Genomic DNA, 25,821 nt, shown 5'->3' with positions numbered 1-25,821 from the left:
TGCCATTACATTTTTATTCAATGTTTGGGAAATGGGGAATGTGGGTCGATCATTCTAAAAGGATAGGAAAAACTACATAGACAATTTAAAATCATGTTCTATTCTGGGTTTTGATTAATTGAAAATGTAAGAAATGGGAAATTAATTTTGCCGGCAATGTTGTGGAATATGACGGACATTTTGTATGACATCATACTCATCCATATTCCAAATGATAAAGTAGCGTGTCAATGGGCATCTTTTGTAAATTTACAGTAGGCTAAAGATTCACGCTGCTATAATCTCTCTGTATTCTTCATTAAAAAAATAATATGCAAAAACGTGGTTTAAGTTATTTAATTCTGGGACCTTTAAACATTGGTCAATTCCCTGAAGGACAGTTTGGCAGAAAGGTGATTTAATGGCTTGTTGGACATAAACATCCCTGAAGTAGGGTAACTGCTCAGCTGTTGTGTGTGATGTAACAGGAAGTAATGGTTTGCTTACAACCTGTCCGCGGCTCCACTAGAAGCTCTCTGCTCCAGTCCCACAACACTCATTGAGCGTTGAAGCTCGTTGCGGTCGCTCCACTGCGAACGTCAGAGTTTGGGAATAAAACCCTTACGTTTGGATTGCTTTGCCTCGTCGACTTGCCAGTGTGAGCCGCCTACATATTGCATCGAATCTTCCGGTAAGAACACATTTTATGAAGAACCTATGTTGTTCAAATGTATTTAAGCCCAAGATCTCTAACAACGGTCCTGGTGATAAGTCCATATTGCAGTTAGGAAGAGTAGCATATGTCGAATTGTATTAGAATCTTAATGAGCTTTGGAATTCAAATTATGTATTTCAATGCAGGGCCGATACTGATTGATACTATTTGTTAATTTGTACTGTTTAACAACAATAAAGCAGTGATTTATTGACAAAAACCCAAATCCAAAGATTGTAATGGACATAATGGCTGATCGTTTTGATGCACATTTTTGAATCAGGGAGGTTTGGACAACGAGTTAAGGACGCAAGTACATGACAAATAAAATGCGTTCTGCACCAAGGCTTCGCTCATGTGCACCAGCGATAGCCTACCCAACAGAAGTATGAGAGCCATGTAATTTTATAATGTTAAAATAGGAGAGATCCGCTAATGCGTATAGTGGGTACATGAACTACTCTTCTAATACAGACCACATCAGTGCTCTACAGGTGCATACATGTTTGGATAAACTGTGTTCCCATTTTACTATTCACAATTGTTTGTAGATACATCTATGGTATCATCTTGGTGTCAACCCATTATTCTGAAATAGTAGTACACAGACCAAAATATAAATATACTGAGGCCGGAGGAGGATGATCAAAGCCTTTTGCAGTCCTATTTAGCCCCAGAGTTTTCCTTACACCATCTCAGTATTTAAGTCCATCAGAGTATCCTTGTGTATACCCAACCCAGCACTGACTACTTGGCACCAGTGCCATCTTCCAGTTGGTAAATCTTCTGCACAGTTATGTAGGATGTTCAGACTGGACACCACGACACATTGTGGCCAAGCGGCAAGAGGAACAATATGATGTTCACGTTTGGTAATTATGATGAGAAAAGAGGAGACATGACTGTCTGCTGGGGAACAGACTCTCCCAAGAGCAGTCTGCTGGGGAACAGACTCTCCTAAGAGCAGTCTGCTGGGGAACAGACTCTCCTAAGAGCAGTCTGCTGGGGAACAGACTCTCCCAAGAGCAGTCTGCTGGGGAACAGACTCTCCTAAGAGCAGTCTGCTGGGGAACAGACTCTCCCAAGAGCAGTCTGCTGGGGAACAGACTCTCCTAAGAGCAGTCTGCTGGGGAACAGACTCTCCCAAGAGCAGTCTGCTGGGGAACAGACTTTCCTAAGAGCAGTCTGCTGGGGAACAGACTCTCTTAAGACCAGTGCTGTAAAGAGAACTCCGGTTTGCCAAGACACATTACACACAGAAAAAGATTTTTTCTGCAGAAATATTAAAGGCTTTTTAAGTGCATTCTCTGACACAAAATTCATCTTTTGCCCTGGCATCTGAAACTCAGCATTGGGCATACGCCGTTTGGATACATGGGCACTCAGAAACGAAGCCTGATCATTTACATTTAGTCATTTATCCAGAGCAACTTACAGTAAGTACAGGGACATTCCCCAGAGGCAAATAGGGGCAAGACTCCCTAGGGTTAGGGTTAGTTGTCATTTATACAGAATTAACATCCACACACTCACAGGAGATAGTGCATGGTGTGGTAATGATTTGCTCAACATGATGTGAAATCCTTTTGTTGGGTTACATGAAGAGGCATGAACTCTGTCCTGTCCAGAAACCATTGAGGATCTTTTTAAACCAACCATGAGTTGTGTGTCTGTCTTGTGCTCTGCAAATATTTATTAAATTAGACCTCACAGTTACTATATGAGCTCAAACTGATTACAATGGGGTTTGGACATCAAGGTATATTATTGATTTTTTATGATTCGTGTTAGAGCACTTTAAATTGGCCTTTCATGTTATTGCCAAGAGATATTGGAGATCTCAGTTTGGACTTGAAATATCACATGAGATGCCAGCCGCCTGAAGTATCTAACAAGTCTATGAGGATTTGTGGCTAAAATCTTTTCGCTCACAAATTTACTGTGAGGTCTAGTTTAATAAAATGATCGAAGTTGTGCATTGGAAGCCTTGATGTTCAAGTGTAAAGCAGTTGATCTAAGCCTTGAGCAGGAGTTGAGGCGCTGGCCAAGTCAAAAAAGGCTTGTTAAATGTCAGTGTAGTAATGGTTCATCCGTCGCCTAGGTGATATAGCTTTCCCGCTCACTGCTGTATCCATGGCACCACATACAGCCCAGCTCTGTATCCATGGCACCACATAGAGCCCAGCTCTGTATCCATGGCACCACATACAGCCCAGCTCTGTATCCATGGCACCACATACAGCCCAGCTCTGAACCTCCAGGCGTGACCATGGCACCACATACAGGTGCGGCCATGCTCACGTTTCTGCTGCAAACACTCCTTGCTATAGGGAACTTGTTGATGCAAAGCAAATCCATGCCTCAGCTTTATGCTAAACTATCTTGACTCTTGCCATCTTAACTACCATGTTATCTAGCTTCAGAATCTGTGTGTTGTGTTGTATTTCTTTGCATATGATAAAACCAAAAATAAGTATTCATGCAGTATGTTGTTCCACAGTCCAGTAGTAGGGAGAGACATGGTCTGTTCTTTCTTTAAAATAACACATACTGGGATATACAACCCTAGTGTAGTTTCTTATTGCAGGTTATCTTTAAATGTTTGTCTGGAATCCATTCTTGATGATGATACTCACTCTGCCTCTGAATGTCAGCCACCGCAGCCCTATCTCAGCTGATCTTTTCCAAACAGGCTTACTTAACCAAAAGGTCCACTTCCAGGCTAAAAGCTGGAGCCAGGTTTCTCCACTCCCCAGGACAGACACTATCAGATGAGGAAACTGCTTCTGGGCTTCTGCAGATAAATCACCCTGCTCACATTTGGGCGCAGGAACAGAAATGCATTGTGATGCTTTCATGGTGGTGCTCAGGGCCCTGGATGCATTGCTGTCACCCTGGGCTTCAGTGACTCACCCGCCTGGAGACCCGGACCTGAAACCAGCTCATATCCTGCCTCCATCTTTTATTACCATTCATTTGCATTCAAGTGCATCAGGGGCCATTATTGAATTCCAGCCCTGTCTAAACAACAGCCTTGCTTACATTATATCTTTCTCTCCATTTTATATTGGCATGGTGAACTCAGTCATCATGTTACACTGAAGCACAATGATGCTGATATGTATCACACTCTAACCCTCCCCCATCCGGTTCTGGATTTAGTTTCATTGACGACAATCCAAGGACGTTCAATTTTTTCCACCGCATCCATTATGAAACGTGTTTTCACTGATGTGGCCCTCACTGTTCCACATGGGGACATAGCAGTGTTGTGTCCATGAGCAGCACTTTGGCCCCGTGACTGGGCTGCACGTCTGTCCTGGGGGACCTGCCTGAGATGGAGGGCCCTGTGAGGGGAGTTGGACGGTGGAAGCAGGCTGTGTGGTTTCCAGGGGTGTTCTGTGTTTATGCGGGCTAAACAAACTGTCAGGGGACTACACAGCCTCCTGATTTACTGGCTGGGAGTCGGCATCTGCTAGGCAATGGAGAGAAAGGGACTGGGAATTAGAGTGTGTGTGTATCCAGTTTAGTGTCCATGGCTCCTCAGGGCAGGGCAGCAAAAGCAAAATCTGCTTATTTTTCCAAGATTTTTTTTTGCAGACAGTGTCTTTTCTCTATACAGTTTCTGTACTGTTTGTGTACTTTGGCAGTACTCAAACAGTACAGCATCTAGTAAACATGCACTTTATATATATATATATACTGCAAGTATACAAGCAGAAACGAGAAGCAGTCTAACTAAAATATCTATGGGGTATCTACTTATAACATGTACGTGAGTACGTACAGTAAATTAAGTGAACATCTGACATATTGTTTAGTTCTCTTTACAGTAGTTCCACGCCCGCAAATTGTGGATGCAACAATTGAGTTGTACAACAGGGTGTTAATTACGCTAAGCATTACTGCAACAATTTAACAAGGCCTGTCCTACACAGCTCCATTCTTCATCAGGCCATATCTACCCACTAAAACTACCCGCTACCCACTACCCACTAAATCATCTTTTTTTAATGCAAAAGGTTTGTTGGTTGATCCGACTTTCACTCCGGATGTTAGTAGCCTGTCGAGGTCATATCTGGGCTCTGTGTGCGCACGAGGCTGGTGCGTTGGCTTCCTTGGTCGGTCTTAAAACATCTTTGGATGTGATCCAGCTCCCAGGGTTATTCTGGTCTCTGCCAGGCCAGTAGGGATCTTCTCACATCCGACCTGGTGCTCGGGGGTTTGTGCCCTCCTGTCAGACTGGAGAAGGGTCTTGGAAAAAATACTCACACATTCTTTTTGCATAGTGAAACGTTACCGTAAACATTGCTTTAGATGCATTAGCTTGCTGTTCAACCATGCTAATAATAGTAGGAAACGGGAATAGGCCATCTGCTTTTGACAGACAAGCAATGGGATGTCTGTCCATCTTGGAAAGTATGTTGGAAATGTTTATGGAAATACAAACATGTCCATTTGAAGCTACATTGACATTCCTTCAGGCACGGATGGCAATAAAAAGAACCCTTCCATGTGTTCAGAGCCTTTTGACCTGGCAGCAAAACCTTTGGGAATAACGTGACCAAACTGAAGCCATTTTCTTATGTTTAGCTAAATCAAATTGGCCATCAAATCACAGTGGAAACACAATAGGGAGAGCGAGCCATAATAAAGATGCACATTTTCTTTCAATGGATTGGATCCTATGTACTTGACTTGATGAATCAAATTAACTTTGTGTAGTGCAAAGAATTAGCGTTAGCTTTCCCCTGGGTTATCTACATTTATCGGGGTACATTTAGTAAAATGTACCCCATTTCCAGCTGCTCTCCAAGCCTGTAGCTAAGCATTCCTCAAAGCTACATGAAAGGTTGTAGATGTAGTGAAGCCTTTCTTGCAGGAGTTGTGTAGGGGCGTGGTTCCCAACCCTGGTCCTCAGGGCACCCCTGTCCTGCATGTTATAGATGTTTCCCTGCCTCAACACACCTGATTCTAATGAATGGTCATAAGCAGGCTTCTGCAGAGCTAGATAACGACCCATTCATTTGAATCAGGTGTGTTGGAGCAGGGAAACATCTAAAACATGCAGGACAGGGGTGCCCTGAGCACCAGGGTTGGGAACCATTGGTGTAGGGAATTGCTTGTGTTCACTTTATTTTTACTCTGGGGGTATTTTTGCTTGTGTATTTTTATCTTTGCGTAGACGAGCATTGCACACCATTTGAAAACAGATTCCTTCCTATATGTGGGGTTCTAGTTTACTATCACCCATTGGAGTGATTCATACTCCTGTGTCATGTTTGTCAGTGTTTTACAAAGTGTACCAGATGTGTGTGGGTACACAAGGTTATGTGTTATTATTTTGTGATTGTGTCCGTATACTGTAAATCTTGAAGAATACAGAAAAAGATTGTTTGTGCTGTGTGAGTTGTTCCTGGTTGACATGCGAACTTGTCCCTTACCTCCTGTTGTTTGTAGTTTGCTGAACTAGTGAAAACAAGACTGTTTCCATATCGACAACAAGGGATGCCTCAAGTTTATCCCTCAGCCTGTATCTTGGCTCCTTGTCACCATACCAGAACCCTGTGGCTCGCACGCCAAGTGAAGGGAGGGCTGGCATGTAGGTATGCAGGGCTGTGGGAGGCTACAAGATGGCATCTGGATTTGTGTTTCTGGGTGAGAGGAAGAGTGTGCAGGATGTAGACCTCTTCATTGCCATGCTAATGGAAGGAATGTCCTCCAGATTAACTGAGTAAACAGTTACGTCGACGAATAAGTTGAGTTCTTCGTCTTTTCAGGCAAAACCGCTGCTCCTCCTCAACAGCTGTGTGGGTTTGTTATCGTTTGCCTTGACATCTGCCAGTGCCCGAGGCTCTCTCAGAGCCAGCAGGCGATCCAGACTGACGTTCTGCTCTCACTAACATAGAGGCCTGAGATGTTCTGCTCTCACTAACATAGATCCCTGAGATGTTCTGCTCTCACCAACATAGCGGCCTGAGATATTTAGGCCAGGGATCCTAGCGGTCTCATTTACATTTAGACATTTAGCAGACGCTCTTATCCAGAGCGCCCTACAGTAAGTACAGGGACATTCTCCCGAGGCAAGTAGGGTGAAGTGCCTTGCCCAAGGACACAACATCATTTGGCACGGCCGGAAATCGAACCAACAACCTTGTGATTAATAGCCCGAATCCCTAATCACTCAGCCATCTGACCCCCCCCCGGTCTCCAGGGAGAGATTATCCGAAAGGGTCTTGATGTACGCGACCCTTGTCTATGAGAAAGTTATAAACCATGACAGGACAGGTCTTTGTCCCAAGCTTGGTGATGGGATTTTGTTTAGAGGGAATGTGTGTAGAATCCTGAAGACCACATTTGCAGCAGCTCATTATGCGCATGTCAAACATTTAGAAGAGTTTGTTTTTGCTTGGTATTGGACAAATACACCAAAGAAGATCATATTCCCCTCGACCGAACATCTGCAAACCAAACATGTGTCTAGTTAACATTAACATGTCAACTAAAGAGTCAACATGAATCTAGTTAACATTAAAATGTCAACAAAATGTCAACTAAGAGTTAACATGTGAGTCTAGTTAACATCAACAGTTAACAATCAAATATAGAGCAACATAACAACAACCCCCTCTCTCTAAAAGAAAGAAAGACTGAACCGTCTCCCATTGGTTCTCATGAACACAATGCTTGTTAGCTGGTTTTAAATACAGCATGGTGCAAATGTGATTTAACACACGTGTGCTCTGACGCAACGCCCAGCATCCACAGCCACCTGCGCTCCGCCTGCAGGCTCGTGATGCCTGCTACACTCTGGACAGACTGGGCAGCCTGGGCAGACTGGGCAGCTGATAATGCCAGATCTTTTTTTAAAGGACAGGATATTGACATCGTGTGACTGGGAATGTGGGGATTTCGAGGGACAGGATGTGAGTACTGTCAAGAGATTACACATTAGAATCGATCCTCAAGCAGCTTATATGAACATATCTATATTTTATTGAAGTTCATCCTCTCTTTATTATCAATAAGATGGTTGGATAAAAACAGGAAAACAGGGAGAGCGATCGGGGGAAACATTCCGGAAATGGTCTGAGCCGCATTCTATATTCTGTATGCTGTAACCTAACTACTGGTCTATATTCTGTATGCTGTAACCTAACTACTGGTCTATATTCTGGGTTAATAGTACGTGCTGTAACCTAACTACTGGTCTATATTCTGGGTTAATAGTACGTGCTGTAACCTAACTACTGGTCTATATTCTGGGTTAATAGTACGTGCTGTAACCTAACTACTGGTCTATATTCTGGGTTAATAGTACGTGCTGTAACCTAACTACTGGTCTATATTCTGGGTTAATAGTACGTGCTGTAACCTAACTACTGGTCTATATTCTGGGTTAATAGTACGTGCTGTAACCTAACTACTGGTCTATATTCTGGGTTAATAGTACGTGCTGTAACCTAACTACTGGTCTATATTCTGGGTTAATAGTACGTGCTGTAACCTAACTACTGGTCTATATTCTGGGTTAATAGTACGTGCTGTAACCTAACTACTGGTCTATATTCTGGGTTAATAGTACGTGCTGTAACCTAACTACTGGTCTATATTCTGTATGCTGTAACCTAACTACTGGTCTATATTCTGGGTTAATAGTACGTGCTGTAACCTAACTACTGGTCTATATTCTGGGTTAATAGTACGTGCTGTAACCTAACTACTGGTCTATATTCTGGGTTAATAGTACGTGCTGTAACCTAACTACTGGTCTATATTCTGGGTTAATAGTACGTGCTGTAACCTAACTACTGGTCTATATTCTGGGTTAATAGTACGTGCTGTAACCTAACTACTGGTCTATATTCTGGGTTAATAGTACGTGCTGTAACCTAACTACTGGTCTATATTCTGGGTTAATAGTACGTGCTGTAACCTAACTACTGGTCTATATTCTGTATGCTGTAACCTAACTACTGGTCTATATTCTGGGTTAATAGTACGTGCTGTAACCTAACTACTGGTCTATATTCTGTATGCTGTAACCTAACTACTGGTCTATATTCTGTATGCTGTAACCTAACTACTGGTCTATATTCTGTATGCTGTAACCTAACTACTGGTCTATATTCTGTATGCTGTAACCTAACTACTGGTCTATATTCTGTATGCTGTAACCTAACTACTGGTCTATATTCTGTATGCTGTAACCTAACTACTGGTCTATATTCTGTATGCCGTAACCTAACTACTGGTCTATATTCTGTATGCTGTAACCTAACTACTGGTCTATATTCTGGGTTAATAGTACGTGCTGTAACCTAACTACTGGTCTATATTCTGGGTTAATAGTACGTGCTGTAACCTAACTACTGGTCTATATTCTGTATGCTGTAACCTAACTACTGGTCTATATTCTGGGTTAATAGTACGTGCTGTAACCTAACTACTGGTCTATATTCTGGGTTAATAGTACGTGCTGTAACCTAACTACTGGTCTATATTCTGGGTTAATAGTACGTGCTGTAACCTAACTACTGGTCTATATTCTGGGTTAATAGTACGTGCTGTAACCTAACTACTGGTCTATATTCTGTATGCTGTAACCTAACTACTGGTCTATATTCTGGGTTAATAGTACGTGCTGTAACCTAACTACTGGTCTATATTCTGGGTTAATAGTACGTGCTGTAACCTAACTACTGGTCTATATTCTGGGTTAATAGTACGTGCTGTAACCTAACTACTGGTCTATATTCTGGGTTAATAGTACGTGCTGTAACCTAACTACTGGTCTATATTCTGGGTTAATAGTACGTGCTGTAACCTAACTACTGGTCTATATTCTGGGTTAATAGTACGTGCTGTAACCTAACTACTGGTCTATATTCTGGGTTAATAGTACGTGCTGTAACCTAACTACTGGTCTATATTCTGGGTTAATAGTACGTGCCGTAACCTAACTACTGGTCTATATTCTGGGTTAATAGTACGTGCTGTAACCTAACTACTGGTCTATATTCTGGGTTAATAGTACGTGCTGTAACCTAACTACTGGTCTATATTCTGGGTTAATAGTACGTGCTGTAACCTAACTACTGGTCTATATTCTGGGTTAATAGTACGTGCTGTAACCTAACTACTGGTCTATATTCTGGGTTAATAGTACGTGCTGTAACCTAACTACTGGTCTATATTCTGGGTTAATAGTACGTGCTGTAACCTAACTACTGGTCTATATTCTGGGTTAATAGTACGTGCTGTAACCTAACTACTGGTCTATATTCTGGGTTAATAGTACGTGCCGTAACCTAACTACTGGTCTATATTCTGGGTTAATAGTACGTGCTGTAACCTAACTACTGGTCTATATTCTGGGTTAATAGTACGTGCTGTAACCTAACTACTGGTCTATATTCTGGGTTAATAGTACGTGCTGTAACCTAACTACTGGTCTATATTCTGGGTTAATAGTACGTGCTGTAACCTAACTACTGGGGTGCCCCGAACTTCAGAATCTTTTGCCACGATTGAAACCGGATGATTTATGTATTGTGAGCGGATATTTACAGTATATAAAGGATGAGTCAGTTACAGTATATCACATCTAGATCTTCATTTAGAAGGACATGACAGCCCTGTGGGGGACATTTCCCAACAGTTGAATGTTTTGTCGCCTTATTGATTGCAATCATGACCTTAAAAAACAAAGAAACCAGTTTACCATCTCCTTAGAGTACCACCTACATGCTTATTGAACTTTAGAAGCTCTTGCAAAATATGTTCAGCCCACAAGAAGTGGTGCTTAATGACTGTTTTCCTCCAGCGAAGATAAGTAACTTCAATAATATGCTAACAGGGAAGTTTGTTCTCATACACTCAGCTCTTATCTGTGTGACCCCAGGAGCCAACCAGAAGACCAACATCGTATGAGGCCAGTGTTTATGTTAGTGCTCCTGCATCCCGCTTGTGGCTGTGTGAAAGTCAGCGATAAGTGCAATCTCAATAGATCAAACTGGGAGAGCAGAAACTGTCTGTTGGGTTGGATACATCCTGTTAGGGCAGGATAATGTTTACAACATGCAACATAAAACCACGCAGACAACTGAATTGATAAAGATGTTGGCCAAGGTGGGCAGCTGTTATGCATGTTTCCCCTGATTTCCTCAAGGGTGTTTTCAGTTTTTAAAGGTGTTGGTTCTTCTCCAAAGCATCCATGACTAATGTTGTTCCTCCCCTGTTCTGAGCTGCTGGAGATAATGAGAGGACCACCCACAGGGTTCTCCATGGTGGGGATGTTTGAGTGGCCAGACAATCAAGGTGTTTTGAAACTATAATATCCCTGGTCAGAACCAGAGGGAGGTCTTCAGTTAGGGAAGGGTTGTGATGGAGAAGCTGGTGGAGCCCCATTGTTTGGTGTGCTCATTGTGTGCTTATTGCTCCATCTTATAGATATAAGTGTGTGTGTGTTTGTGCCAGCAAACAGCTACATGATTGATGAGAGCATTATGTGTGTTTGGAAGGAGGACAGGGTTTGGACAGGGTGGGGACAAGGTTTGGACAGGTTGGGGACAGGGTGAGGACAGGGTAGGGACAGGGCGAGGACAGGGTAGGGACAGGGCGAGGACAGGGCGGGGACAGGGCGGCGACGGGGACGGGGCGAGGACAGGGCGGGGACGGGGCGAGGACAGGGCGGGGACGGGGCGGCGACAGGGCGGGGACGGGGACGGGGTGAGGACAGGGCGGGGACAGGGCGAGGACAGGGCGGGGACAGGGCGGGGACAGGGTGGTGTTTTTACAACGAGTAAATCCTGTGGGAGTCATTTTGATTTACAGAATTATATACTATTGTTTTCAAAATTAAAATATAAGCCTAGATGTTATTGTTACTGTTATTTTTTTATATAGAAACAGTATGTCATCAAGATTGGGCAAAGGAAGGATTTTGCTTGTAAATACGTTATGATATGAAGCGTTTAATCGTTCAATAATGAAAAATGTGACTGTGTGAAGCTCTTGTCTGTCTGAGTTAGAAACCGATCCAAGCCGGGGTGTTTGAGAGATTATGTAATAATATTTGATTCTATAATCTTTTTCTTACTGCTAGACTCTGTCCTTGACAGATTCAGAGGAGAAGGGTGTGTGTGTGTGTGTGTGTGTGTGTGTGTGTGTGAGAGACTGTACAGCTGATTTCTCCCTGTCTGTTTCAAATTTGAAAATGTCCATAATGCTTTACAATCCCTGCCCCAGCTTTCTCTGTGGTGGAATGGCATTTTAATTCCAAGCAGATTCCAGGAGGCGAGCTGCCAGTCGCTCTGGGTTTAGGGTCTATGATAGGGCTCTTCTGTCATGTCCCTGTCTGGAGGTTCAACTGATGTAGATCTACAGTACAGCTCTGTTCTAAACATCGCTCAGTGCTACGATTAACTGGAATTTTGATCTAGATATTATTTTAGCATGGCAGCTTATATTCATAGACTGAATAACCATTTAACTTGACAGTTTGATGTTTTCCAAATGCACTTAACAGCTTTTCTTGTTGAAAGTCTGGTTATTCAATTAACATAATTGCTTCATTCTTAGCTGAAGTACAATACTATTTCTTCTTAGTAGGATTTAATGATCTGCCATAACGTATGAGTCAGTTGCATTTTATAAACTGAATTAGACATGCAACTTAAAGGATATGAATGATCCAATCCTTAAGGTTGTTTTTAGACTACAATTTAAAATGGATGCACCTATCTAGTGCACCATGACTGCTCAGTTCCTCATACCGAGTGCTGACATAAGATGGCTCAGATGCTTGTTTGTTTCAAACTGTCGGTTTTGGCTGTTTCAGCAACCATCGACAGTCTGATTTCTACGGTGGCCCTGAAGTGCAAAACACAACGGCAAATAGGAAAACACAACGGCAAATAGGAAAACACAACGGCAAATAGGAAAACACGACGACATTAACTTCTGACGGAAAAGGTAGGGCCTATCTAGCAGAAGACAGACCCTCCTGATTGGACAGACGGACTGTCTGTCTTTTAACAGGAAGGAGCGGTGAAAAACACGAACAGCACCTGTTTGAATGTTTTTTCGACGGGACAGACAGCAGCACCATCTCGATTTACTGTCATTTTCGGTATACTAACACATAATATCAAATGGTTACTGGTGTGTTGCATCATATGTCTCATCCTTTATTAACATTCATGTATTACATGATTAACCTATAGGCCTAACGATAGGCAGCCATATTGTGAAGCAGAGCTAGAAATATGCTAGCTGCCTAAGGATGAGGACTATTGTTCAACTGAACATTTAACTTTCTAATGTCAAAGTAAATGGGACTTAAACACGTTTTTTGATCAGCCCACTGACAATTTACCACGTTAACAACATGTGTTATGTTCTGTGTACTTATGTTATGCCAGGTTGCTTTGCTTCTTGTCCTAAGAATTTCTGTGCCCAGTCGGACCCTGTGTTGTTCTGTGCACTTGACAATAAAAGACTTGAACATTTATATTTGAAGTAGCCTACTTGACGCAAGTTGAATCTAATCTAGATAGCAATTACACGAGCAACTGCTCAATTTAAGTCAATAAATTAGTTTGGTAAATAGAACAGAATATACAAGGCAACCAATTGCATTTATTTAAACATTTTATTATACAATATGTCCGGTGGGTCCTTGTTTTTAGTGAGTGGACCTGAAATTTCTGCCGAGCGTTGAGAGCTAGCTGGACGATAGGAACCCTTAATTTGCAATTCATTGTTGCTCTTTGAGGTATTCGTGTTTTCATAATAGGCTTTCTCCTTCCTGTTTAAAAGACAGACAGTCCATTTTGTCCAATCAGTCTTCTGCTAGTGGCCCTACCTTTTCCGTCAGAAGTTAATGTTGTTGTGTTTTCCTATTTGCCGTTGTGTTTTCCTATTTGCTGTTGTGTTTTGCACTTCAGGACCACTGTAGATTTCACATTGAGTGTAAGTGTATATTTTTTATTGTGACCAATCAGAAATCTGTGGATCTACTGTGGATTTTTAAACCACTGCAGGGAAAGTTCCTCATCCTAGTTCTAAGCTGTATACTCTGCTTATTGTTAATGCATTCCTCTGAATCATGTCTGGTTATCAACTCATTTGCATATACATTTCTTTTTCAGTACGGTCTGGCCAAGTTACTTAATTGCTGTCATATTGCTCAGTGGTCAGCACTGTTCTGCATTGCAGGACTGTTTTCCAGCTCTGCAAGCCTAGCAATACTTGCTTTGAAACATTCCAACACAGCACATCTCTCAGGTTGCAAACTCTGAACACGGTGGGCATCTAAGATCTGCTTCCCCACACACAAATTCATCCCAAACTAAAAGTACTTTTTTGTCAAAAGCTATAGGTATACACACACATACACACACATACACACACACACAGCCAGAAAGGCATCCAGGTGTTTGTTCTCTGTGCCTGGTTGCCTCTCTGTCTCCTCTGGGTCTTCAGTCAACTCTGCTGTCCACACTACAGGATTACAACAGACGTGTTCACGCTCTATCACTTTGAATAACAGCGGAGGTGAAGATCGGCCCTGAGCAGCACCGAGGGCCAGAGGGCCCGTCTCGTTCCCTCAGATTTCAGCTCATCGCTTTCAAGCTGAAAAGCAGATGGATGCTTCATGTTTTTCTGTTGTACTAATGAAACAAAATTATGTTAATCGACTGTTCAATTGACCTCTCCTTTACAGGCTACTACCTGGTCAATATCGGACTGTCAGACGTTGCCCAGACAGAAGATGGATTGTGTGTGGTTTTGGACCGTTACCTTTCTCCTGCTGTGCACTGCTGGAAAGGTAAGGTTACTCACACTCACAACATACAGTATATTGTAATCTCATACATTTGCCTAAGGTACATATTGTATTTCTGTTGTCAGAAATATTTTTTGTCATAGAGAAAATGGGCAAGAGGAAACAGGCAGGTAGACATAAATCAAACTATTTGCTTTCTGTAGCTAGTGTACAGTGCTGCTTAATGCTTTTTTTTTTTTTTTTTTTATCAGAAAGAGGTATATAGAAAGAGAGGGAGAGAGGTCAAATATATGAGCATGAGTGTTATTGATTTCCTCTGGAAATCTGAGGATTCATTCTTGAAAACATGCTGCCTTTAAGCATTAAACATCCATCATCCACCCATTATAAAGGGTTAGTGGTTTTCTATTGTTAAGCTCTGTTTACTTATTCTGTTAAGATGTTGATGTTGATGATGATCGTGTTAATCATTTCTACCCTGCTGAATTCCTTATGTCACAGCAACATTGCTCTCACCAGCAAAGCCTGTAATTAAGTCTAGGCATCGACAGCTCTCTTAAGCATACCAACAGCCGTGATCAATACACCTGACTAATGAACGACACCAAATACTTGTAGTACACAAAAATGTCCGCATGATTTATCGGATGTGAAGGGGGATGTTTTGAAAACTGAACCAAAATAACAGAGTCTCTTTTCAGAACCTTTGGTTCTCTAGTTGGAGTAAGATCCTTTTCTCTTGAGTGAACTTGGAGGAAAAACCTTTTCAGGCCTCTCTCCAGGCATCCTGAAGCCAGAGCAGTTGCAGGGTTGTGAACCCGCACACTAACTTCAGTCACAGGAAGGCCCTCCCCATGCTCCTTTAATTACAGATCTATGTGGAGGCAAGCCCCGGGGTGAACGACACCCAACAGCAACATCCACAGAACGTCTACCATGACATCAGTGTCACAAGGAACAAGATAGTGACTGCACAGTTTGAGTGTTACCAGAAGATCATGAAGGACAGCAGCCACAACAAGCTTGGTAGGACGTTGCTTGGTTAAAATAGCATTCAGTTTAAATAAGGATGTTTTACAGTAGTACATTAATGCATTAATGCAGTTATTCGTCTGATACCTGCAGACATAAATGACTGGTTTATATAACATAAAAATACATATGTATGTATATTTGGCACCTCATTTAGTAAGTGAATAGTCTAGATCTTTAATCAGGTTGATGATAGGTTGATGCAGACGCACAAGGATGATTGTGAATGTCAATTCCCCCTGTTATATAAGCCTCATGAAGTAAGAAGTCAAGCAGAGTGAGTCACTAGGCTGAACGCTTGCTAGGATTAGTCATGACAACACAGCCCGTCAAGTACCAGGGCTGCTTCTATGTTTACATTCAGAAACGGATACTGTTCAAGGCAAAGAATAATGTATTCATTTTTAATGTATGCATTTAGCGGACGTTTTTATCCAAAGCGACATTCTGTATGGGGTAGTTGAAGCTGGGAACACTCCATCTGCAGTCTGGTGCTCTAACCACTGAGCTATATCCTCTGCCCAAATTAAACCAAAGAAGGGAACAGAACAATCATAGGGGAGTTTGAACCAATGGGGACGTGGGGATGGGAAGTCGAAGGCTGAACACATAAAGATTAATCTCCCCAAGCAGCCAATCTGCTATATACAGACAAGGATCACTGGCGGTTGAGCCTATGAATGAGACATTTATCTAATTGCTTTAAAAGGGCCACTTTAATAGGGTTAAAAACGTTTAGCATGTTTTCCATCCTCCATGTTAGAACAGCATGGTCAGTAATAACCTAATGGATGACTTTGAGACCTTCTATTGGCTCATTTACACTTGTATCTGAGACTGGTCTATGAATGTCCTTATCCAGCAAAATAGTTTATTTTCAAGGGCATTTTATCCACTGACTTAGTGATTTTGTTTTCAAAGTGTTTTCGGTATACCTGGCTATAAAGTAACAGTTTACCTTTTTACATAACCACCAACTCAAGCCAGTGTTAAATAAATCTGTGTGTGTGTGTCACAAACTCGAAATCTGTCATGGTCGTAGAACCAAAAGCCTAGATAAGAAGCAGGTGTTAGAACATGTATGTTATCCCATAGAGCTTCTGAAACCAGGGGGACCTGTTCTCATTCTGTCTCCAGACTCTGACGTGTCGTACGCGTCCGAGGCTGTGTGTAACCGGACGTGGGACGGCTGGTTGTGCTGGGACGACACCAGGGCAGGGTACACCTCAGAGCAGCACTGCCCAGACTACTTCCAAGACTTTGACCCCTCAGGTAAGAAGACCCCGGGTCCTTCTCGGGTAAGACCCCGGGTCCTTCTCGGGTAAGACCCCAGGCGCCTCAGCTGGATGTTACTCACTGTGCCAGTTCTGAGGAAATCCCTCATTTAATCTGTTATCAAAATGTTAGTATTGTTGTGTCCGCTGATACGGATAGCGAATGTTTCCACATTCCTGCACATTAGCTTGTGGGCTGTGAGGGGGATATTCCTATTTATAGCCTGGGTAGAGCACAGTGCAGTCAGGATCCTACCTGCTTTCATCCAGGTCTAAATGGCTTCTTGAGGCATCCTGGTGTCAAGAAACATTTGCTATTTAGCTGCCTGGTTTCCCGTGGGGAGTTCTTCTTCTTTCAAATGAACGCTGGCTGTCCCCGCGCTGTCCCCGCGCTGTCCCCATTCTGGATCTCATCCATGTCTTTTTCAATTCCCTGAGGATTCATAGGCATATTACTTGATCAAAATCACAAGGTTTCTCTATTGCAGGAAAAGATAGATTGGTGCCCCTGGGGGTACATGATGCAGAACCACAAACGGATGGTTTGATCATTAATTGCATGGCTTTGTGTTTTAATGTTTGGTCTCATTCACAATCTTTTGTTTGTCATTGTTTTCCTACAGAAATGGTGACAAAGATCTGCACAGACAATGGGAACTGGTTTTTGCATCCTGAGAGCAACAGAACATGGACTAATTACACCAGGTGCAACGAGCACACTAGCGAAGGCAGAATGGTATGTTGCACTCAGAGACGCATCATTGGAAACACAACAACGCTTTATGCAAATACTACATTCTTTATACTTCACAATAGATTTGTATTCATGCAGTCCATTTTCCACTTCAATGAAAGTCAATTAAAACCTGAAGTGCCGTATTGGCACTACATAATTGGCCTCTAATTTGTGGAATAGTCCTGAAGTACAAGAAAATACGGGTTCTCTCACTCAATGTTAAACATATTTTCATGGTTTACCGAAGCTAAAGCTGAATGTGCGACACTGTGTTCCAGACTGCAATGAACTTGTTCTACTTGGCTCTCATCGGACATGGCCTGTCTTTGACCTCTCTGTTGATTTCTCTGGGAATATTCTTCCACTTCAAGTATGTATAAACTAACCATGCAACAGAACTAATCGTCTTTATTTCTGATTCATTGACAACCTGTGGTTAATATATTTTAACAAATTGTTTAATTTACATCATTGACAACCTCCCTTTTTGTGTTTTGTAGGAGTTTGAGTTGCCAAAGAATTACTCTGCACAAAAATCTTTTCTTTTCCTTTGTGCTGAACTCTGTCATCACCATCATTTGGTTGACAGTTGTGGCGAACAACCAAGAGTTAGTGCAGAGAAATCCAGTGAGTGCTTTTAATTAATACTATATTGGATTTAGTAAAGAATTGTCAACAAACAAGTCCTCATGTGGTGCTCAACCAGACTTGCAAAAAAATATTTGTATTTAATCTCTATTCTAATATACGTATTTATTTGCATTAATGCATTTTTGCGGTTCTGCTAAATAAAGTTTGAATTGTAATTACATTGTTGTTACCTAGAACTTATGGTCAAGACTGATTTGCTCATAGTGTGTTGATGAGAATAATTGTCATAGATAGTTTGATGTTTGTCCAAAATGCATCTGTTTCCATATTTTGTATTTCCAGACGAGCTGTAAAGTGTCCCAGTTTATCCACCTGTACCTCTTTGGATGCAACTACTTCTGGATGTTGTGTGAGGGGATCTATCTCCACACCCTGATCGTGGTCGCTGTGTTTGCAGAGAAGCAGCACTTGATGTGGTACTATCTTCTTGGCTGGGGTACGTTTACCTGTCTTGTTCTCCATTTTAGCTCAATTACCGAATATTTCTTAAGTGTCTTTAGCCTTTAATGAGCATGTTTCTTTCCTAGGCTTTCCTCTCATCCCGGCCTCCATACACGCTATAGCACGCAGCTACTATTACAATGACAAGTACGTTCCCAAATCTCAGATTCATTTTATAAAATGTTAATCTTGCCTATTGAGAAAGATGTTGGCACACCTTTGGAGTTAATGCCATTTAAAAAAAATCATTTTATTCCTTTCGGTTCTGAATAAAAATGACTTTCTGACATGTTAGCTCAATGTTGACTTAACAAACTGGGTGTTAGCTAGTCAGCTAGTCCCTACATCAGAGGCTCATCCGGTTGTGTCTCCTTAGCTGCTGGATCAGCTCCAACACATCTCTGCTCTACATCATCCACGGACCCATCTGTGCTGCTCTCCTGGTGAGAAATTCGATACGTTTAATATATATATACATACACCCTGCAAGAGTGTGCGTGTGTTATAATATATAACACATAATATAACATAATATATAACACAATATATAACACTTCTCAAACTGTGTGTGTGTGTGTGTGTGTATATATATATATATATATATATATATATATATATATATATATATATATATATATATATATATATATATATATATATATATATATATATATATATATATATATATATATATATATATATATATATGCATATATATGCATGCACATATATATATATATATATATATATATATATATATATATATATATATATATATATATATATATATATATATATATATATATATATATATATATATATATATATATATATGCAAGGTAGCCCTCTGACAGTTTGAGAAGTGTTGACCCACTTAAGAGTTGCCTGGTGAGAAAAATGTTCCTTGGGTATTCCTGGCACGCCGAGAGAGCTTTTCAGAAACAGCTTGCCCCCCCCCCCCCCCCCCCCCCCTCCTGCCATCAAATTACACCTTCTTTGTCGACATTCCTCATTTATGATAGCATCTCATTACATGGACAGCACGATAGCTCTTCATCAACAGGAAGTCATTTCAAATGTAATCATCTCCCTGGCAGGATGAAGGCCACCAAGCTGGAGCAAGATGCTGTAGCTCCTTGTTCCTAGTCACATGAACCCCATGAAAGTGTCTTCTAAATCCTGGTAGGGACATCACGTAACTTCCCCTTCCATTCACAGGTAAATCTGTTTTTCCTGCTCAACATCGTGCGCGTCCTGATCACCAAGCTGAAGGTGACCCACCAGGCAGAATCCAGTCTGTACATGAAGGCTGTGAGGGCCACCCTGATCCTGGTGCCGCTCCTGGGGATCCAGTACATGCTACTGCCCTACAAGCCCGAGGCCCGGGGCTCCTCCGAGATCTACGACTACATCATGCACATCCTCATGCACTATCAGGTGGGTCGTGTGTCTGCTGTGGACTACGTGGTCACCAGGTTCAGCTGCACTCTGGGAGTTTTTTGCAGACATATTGTTTGCCGTGTAATTATTATATATCTGGTGTAACTAGTTTATTCCATGCAGATTGTCAGTAGTCACCAATCTGACATGTGGATAAGGGTCAGTGGATACGGGTGGAACCAGTCAATCGATGTTTGACGGGACAAACAACCTCATTTTCCCCTGCTAGTCACGCCAAGAGCCTAGGAGATTGGCACACAATGAATCCATTACACAAAATACGAAACAATAGCAAAATGATTTAGGTTGTAGTTGCAGCAAATGGCATTATTGTCAAATATGTTTTCATGTTTCATAAGAGCAGGTCAACTCCTTATTGCCGTTTGATGAGTGCAACACTTAAGAAAATGAGGGTGTGCTGTAGTATGTACTGACATTCTGCTGTGTTTGTTTCATCAGGGGCTGTTGGTGGCAACCATTTTTTGTTTTTTCAATGGCGAGGTAAGATTAGAACCTACATTGAGTTTAACCTTCTCCCGATATGTAAAAGTGCATTAAAAAAGTGTTACGGGATTTAAGCTTTTTCAACAGTTCTCATAAAAACCTTCATTAGATTTTTGCATTTTAACCTGCAACCTCTAAGGGCTAACCCGTTAAGGGCTACGCTAACAAATTTGATTTGATTTCAAATGTGTTGACAGGTGCAGGGGGTTCTGAGGAGGCACTGGAACCAGTACCGCATGCAGTTTGGGAGCACTCTGACTCAGTCTGACGGTCTGCGCTCTGCCTCCTACACAGCCTCGTCCATCACAGAGGTGCAGGCCTGCTACAGCATCGACGGACACACGGAACACTTGAACGGTAAAAGCTGCCATGACACGGATTCCTCCATCTTGAAGGCGGACAACCCCTTTGCCTAAAAACTCCTCACTCAAAGACCCCCCCCCCCCCCCCCGAGTCTTTTTTGCTGCATCAACATAAAGGGGAAGAAAGTAGAACGAACATAAACAGTGGCTCTTAACACACTGAACGAAAACAAAATTGATACCATTTTGTTGTTTTTTCTGCTCCCTTAAATTTACTGTCTGCAGTATACAGTGTCTGCAATATACAGTGTCTGAATCTACTTTCAGCTTTTCACAACAAGCCAAATGTAAATATTTCGGTCATTCGTCTTATATGAGCCAAATAGTAAAAGACATTACAAAATATATATAAATGTATACACACAAAATATTTTACATGAACAAGACATTAAAAAGGGGGTAGGTGTGAATTGCTCAACCTGCCTTGTTGTTGTAATATCAGTTTTTCCTCAGTGAAAGCCTTGATAAAGTTTGCCAAAAAGTATTTGTATGTTGTGCCAAACTCAAAACTGTGTGTATACCTAGATGCTAGCATTCACTGTCATCCTGCAGATAAGACTTTGTCACACCGTCAGATTTATTTAGCTTGGTCACTTCTAGATCATTTAAGTTAAATAACACACACACACACACACACACACACACACACATACATATATATAATATATATACTATACTGTATATAGTTATTTGGTTTGACAAAAACATATAACAAAATACAACAAAATATATTACTGTCAATTGTGAGGCTGGATCAACATCATGTTTGATGGAACAGTTGTGACATCACAACTGTTCAATCAAACATCCATCAAAACTTAAATTAAAGCTCCAGCAGCAAGCTTTATATATCTCCCTCAGGTGCATATTGATAAGACTTTAGACCGCACCCAAGATTCAGATTCACTCACAAAAAAAGTATTTTCTACAGGTATTCAATGCCATATTTTTGTGTGAAATCTTGAATATAATTCTCAACTGAGATTTCGTAGGAAATGTCTTTTCAGCAAAAGTTTTCCCAAGTCCTCAAAAAGTAAAAAGTACTCCTTTACTAGCATTAGTTATAAAATCATTTTTCATATTAAGGAGGCACTTTGGTCTACATTAAATTATTTATACTAAAAACTGAGTTTAACTGGTTGAATTGGTAAACACATCATTTCAGGTTTACAGCTTTGACAAACTTTATTTTATTTTAAACTTTATGTGTCACTTTATTTTATTTTTTTAACACAACCTTGGTTCACACTGGCCTGTGAAAATGATATGACAAATGTTCAGACAGTTATCGTACAGTATTACAGCGTTTGCTAGAGCTATTTTACATTAGCACAGAAATGTTGCATCAATTTGGGTTCTGGGATTTATACACTAGGAGTTATCAGTCATCGGAGAGGACCTAGAATGAACATGATACAAAAACAATGAGCAGACCAAGGAGGCAGTAATGTCTTTTGCTAAATTTCTCTGAGGCATAAAGGTCAGATAGCTCATGTTCATAGGAAGAGAGGTGGCTGCTTTATCCTGCTCACTAGCAGAGCCTCAAGGGAGGAAGATTACTGTTCGTTTCTGCTTCGGAAGTGATCAAGATCATCTGCAAAGAAAGAGGAGAATCTAGACGAATCAAGCCAAGGCACAGCAAAGCAATTCCTGTTTTTTTTTTTTTTAGATCATCATTAATCATTCAGAAGTTTTCACACCCTAACATTTTTACTTGGATGCATTTTGGGATTGGTGGATCATAGGAAAATATTTAAAGTGCCTCTTTAATATGATTTTTTGTTGTTGATTATTTTGACATTCCAGTCATGGTGTTTGAACATACAAACTATTAAAACGGTATATTTTGTGACACACTTGGTTGTTGAACACAGAGGTTGTTATGGATTACTTTCTTGTTTATCATGAACCCATCTATCTACCCTTGATCATTTGCTCTAAATACTTAAGTTGATGTACACTACTTATTATTTCAACTCACAGGATTGCTGATCTGCTTAAGTTAACTTTCAATGCGAACAATGAAATAAAAACCAAGTTCATCACAAATATCTTAAGGTACATGCTCTGCATAATAATGTTACTTTCTCTGTTGCCACTAAATTGTTTCATTAACCTTGGAAGCTTATCTCCTAATTTGAAAGAAATGTTTCTCATTTGTATTTGTATATAAATGTTTGGCATTTGTATCTGACTTCTAATTGAAAATGTCATCAGCTGAATGTATATAGTAATTAACATCAACAAAGTGTGTGTAATATCTGTTATCCACATCTGAATGTAACTTTACTGTAACATCAAGTGTGGCTTTGGCACCATCATACTGTAATATCTACGATATTATGTATGGTTTTCCATGTACATTACATTCCTGTTTTGGCAGTACAGTAGAGATACAACACTACAACATACAGTACACCTTTTCTATTATGTGACATCTAATGCTCATATATTACATATCTTTATTTTCTCTGATATCCAAATCAATGATTCAAATTCTGTGATTATTTAATGTTGCCGTCCAAAATGCTGTAGACCACTCACACTATGTAAATATGTGGTGAACCGTGCGGTGCAGAATGGGTGCCGGGTGTAAGAGCTTTGTGTGCACAGTGTTCAGGTGTGTGCTTTGAGACATTTAGATACAAAGCAACCGTCTTGTGTGAAAGTGTGTGGGAGGTTTTCAAGGGAATTGTTTCCAACTTGTATGCCTGAAAGAAGATCACTAATGAGGGGCTTGAAGATCACTAACAAGGGGCTTCCACCTGTAGATTGACAGTTGCTGTTCATCCTTCTCTCTGTGCACGAAGGGTTTGATCCTTTTATACTACCGTTGTTTTGCATCTGCACTGTAATAAACGGGGGATAGAGCGTGTGTCCTACAGTGTGTGTGAAACCCCAACTTGGATCTGTTCACATAGACATGCTGCGGCTGGGGGTAGAGGAACACATCAGAACATTGTCTCCCAGCGTTCAAACGTATAGGAAATAAGAAATGACTATTACATGCAGCACATTTGTGGGCTGGGATGAGGACATGTTGGTACAAACCTTTGAACATGTTAAGCTGTAATTAATGCCTATTTTTCACACTGGCTTTTGTTACATTTAATCACACACCAACTGCAGGACATGTTCCAACTGGATTCAACATTTGTCTGTGTTGGAGTTAGACCGTTTCTACACTCTGTTACAAATAATCACACTTTAAAATGATGTATATCTGACTAAGATGATATGGAGCAATCATCATTAACCATTTATGAAGCATTCTTTGTAAAACATTAAAAAGCAAATGTCACACTGAAGGCAAAGTGTATCTAGTGCTGTGCCAAATGTATTATGCTTCATTATATCCTTTACAACACCCTTGGAATCAGTATGTTACAGCTTCACAAGGCCTTCACAAGACCTACCTTGTTAGGTGTGAATTTCTGGAAGGATAATGTCTGTCTTTGTTAAAACTGAACTGTGATTTGGATGTCAACACACCACAACTCAATTTTATGAATGTCATTCGTATGCATTTTATTCTATGAATGTGAAAATATATGTTTGTGTAAAATGATTTTGTGTTTCTCTATATATGGGCCTTTTGGAAATCTGATCAAACAAATATAGGTAACTACGAGCAAAAGGTTCTTTGGTATTATGTGTTCATACAAGTATGGCGTCTAAGATAACAGTATCTCTGTACAGTTTGAAACGTAATTATAAAAGTGAATATATTGCACTACTTAAAAAAATATATATATTTAAGCACTGCACAGGTATCCATTTTGAAACCTACTCAACCTACATACATACAAATAGGCAGAGATGGGAAGTAAGGAAATACAAATACTGTACTTAAGTAGATTTTTCTGGTATCAGTACTTTATTTCACAATTACGTCAAACGTTTTTGTCGTGTTGTGTGTGGAAAAAACGGTTTGGTCAAAATGTTTCGAAAGGTTAACAATTATTTTACAAATTGTTTGGATAAAAAATTACGTTATGGATGACACAGAGGGAGTTAATGATGTCGACATGACTAAGAATAGAGACATTCTTGATCACCCATGGCCATAAGGAGCCATATTCTTGGGGGGGTATTAATATGGTGTGAGGTCCAGTTACCAGCGTGACACTTAGTAGTAATGGCTACTTTTTACAGAAGTAGGGCTACATGTCAGAGCCCAAACTTTTTACTTGAGTGAAAAGGTGTAGTCACTCTTTTTAGACATGAGAATCTGTATTTGTACCTGAGCCAAGGATGGGTTTACTTTTGGCATCTCGGACTGAGATTTATATTTTTGCCGACAATAAACCCCTTTGTGACATCAATGTTCTGGGTTACTATTGTTGAGGTCTCAATTCTCCAAGAAAAACGTGCACAAACAAGGTTTATTTTACCCTTCAGATCTTTTTATCCACAAGTTACAGCACTGCCATGCTTGACATCCTTACCGTTTGGGTGGTTGTCTTAGTATCCCTCCTTTTTAGGCTTTTCAAGGGCCATAACTCACCTCCATAAAAATATATATATATATATATTGGCTATATATATATATATTTATTTTTATATTAACTACTTAGGCTTACTAACCGAGAGTGAGGTCATGCCGAGAAATATCAAACTGAGGCTGGAACGTATCGACTGAGCGATAGCGAGGTCGATACGGCAAAGCCGAGGTTTGATATTTTCCGGCATGACCGAACGGTCGAGGTTAGTAAGTAGTTTATTATATGGCATTTTTAGCTTATTTTTAATTTTTTTACGATTAATAAATGGTACCTCTAGGCTAATTGTAGCTAGCTCTCAAGTCTTCTCACGGTGTGTTTCATGTGTTGCCTAGCAACTCATTACTTTTGATAGAAAGCGGACAACATGGTTTTGCTAAAATGGCTTTAATT

At 40.7% G+C, this 25,821-nt stretch overlaps 1 protein-coding gene across 1 annotated transcript; it reads left to right on the top strand.

Moving 5' to 3' along the window:
- The first annotated feature begins 444 nt into the window (after positions 1–444).
- Positions 445–25,251, top strand: LOC146233271 (calcitonin gene-related peptide type 1 receptor). Its single transcript, XM_084688783.1, has 13 exons — positions 445–670; positions 14,424–14,528; positions 15,359–15,512; positions 16,656–16,790; positions 17,416–17,528; positions 17,807–17,898; positions 18,029–18,155; positions 18,462–18,615; positions 18,707–18,767; positions 18,997–19,063; positions 19,839–20,057; positions 20,520–20,561; positions 20,762–25,251. Exons 2-13 carry the CDS (start codon positions 14,472–14,474, stop codon positions 20,978–20,980), a joined length of 1,440 nt encoding a protein of 479 aa, XP_084544909.1. The 5' UTR covers positions 445–670; positions 14,424–14,471; the 3' UTR covers positions 20,981–25,251.
- Positions 25,252–25,821: the final 570 nt, after the last annotated feature.

The sequence above is a fragment of the Hypomesus nipponensis genome, chromosome 23, assembly GCF_054491055.1.
Source record: "Hypomesus nipponensis isolate SF chromosome 23, ASM5449105v1, whole genome shotgun sequence".
Taxonomy (NCBI): domain Eukaryota; kingdom Metazoa; phylum Chordata; class Actinopteri; order Osmeriformes; family Osmeridae; genus Hypomesus; species Hypomesus nipponensis.
The sequence above is the reverse complement of the archived record's forward strand: the minus strand, read 5'-3'. Positions and strand labels throughout refer to the sequence as shown.

Excerpts from the sequence above, each read along its gene's own strand:
- LOC146233271 (XM_084688783.1), top strand. The coding sequence starts at position 14,472 with ATGGATTGTGTGTGGTTTTGGACCGTTACCTTTCTCCTGCTGTGCACT. Across the intron at positions 15,513-16,655 it reads CAGCAGCCACAACAAGCTTG|ACTCTGACGTGTCGTACGCG; the intron begins GTAGGACGTTGC and ends TTCTGTCTCCAG. Across the intron at positions 17,529-17,806 it reads ACACTAGCGAAGGCAGAATG|ACTGCAATGAACTTGTTCTA; the intron begins GTATGTTGCACT and ends ACTGTGTTCCAG.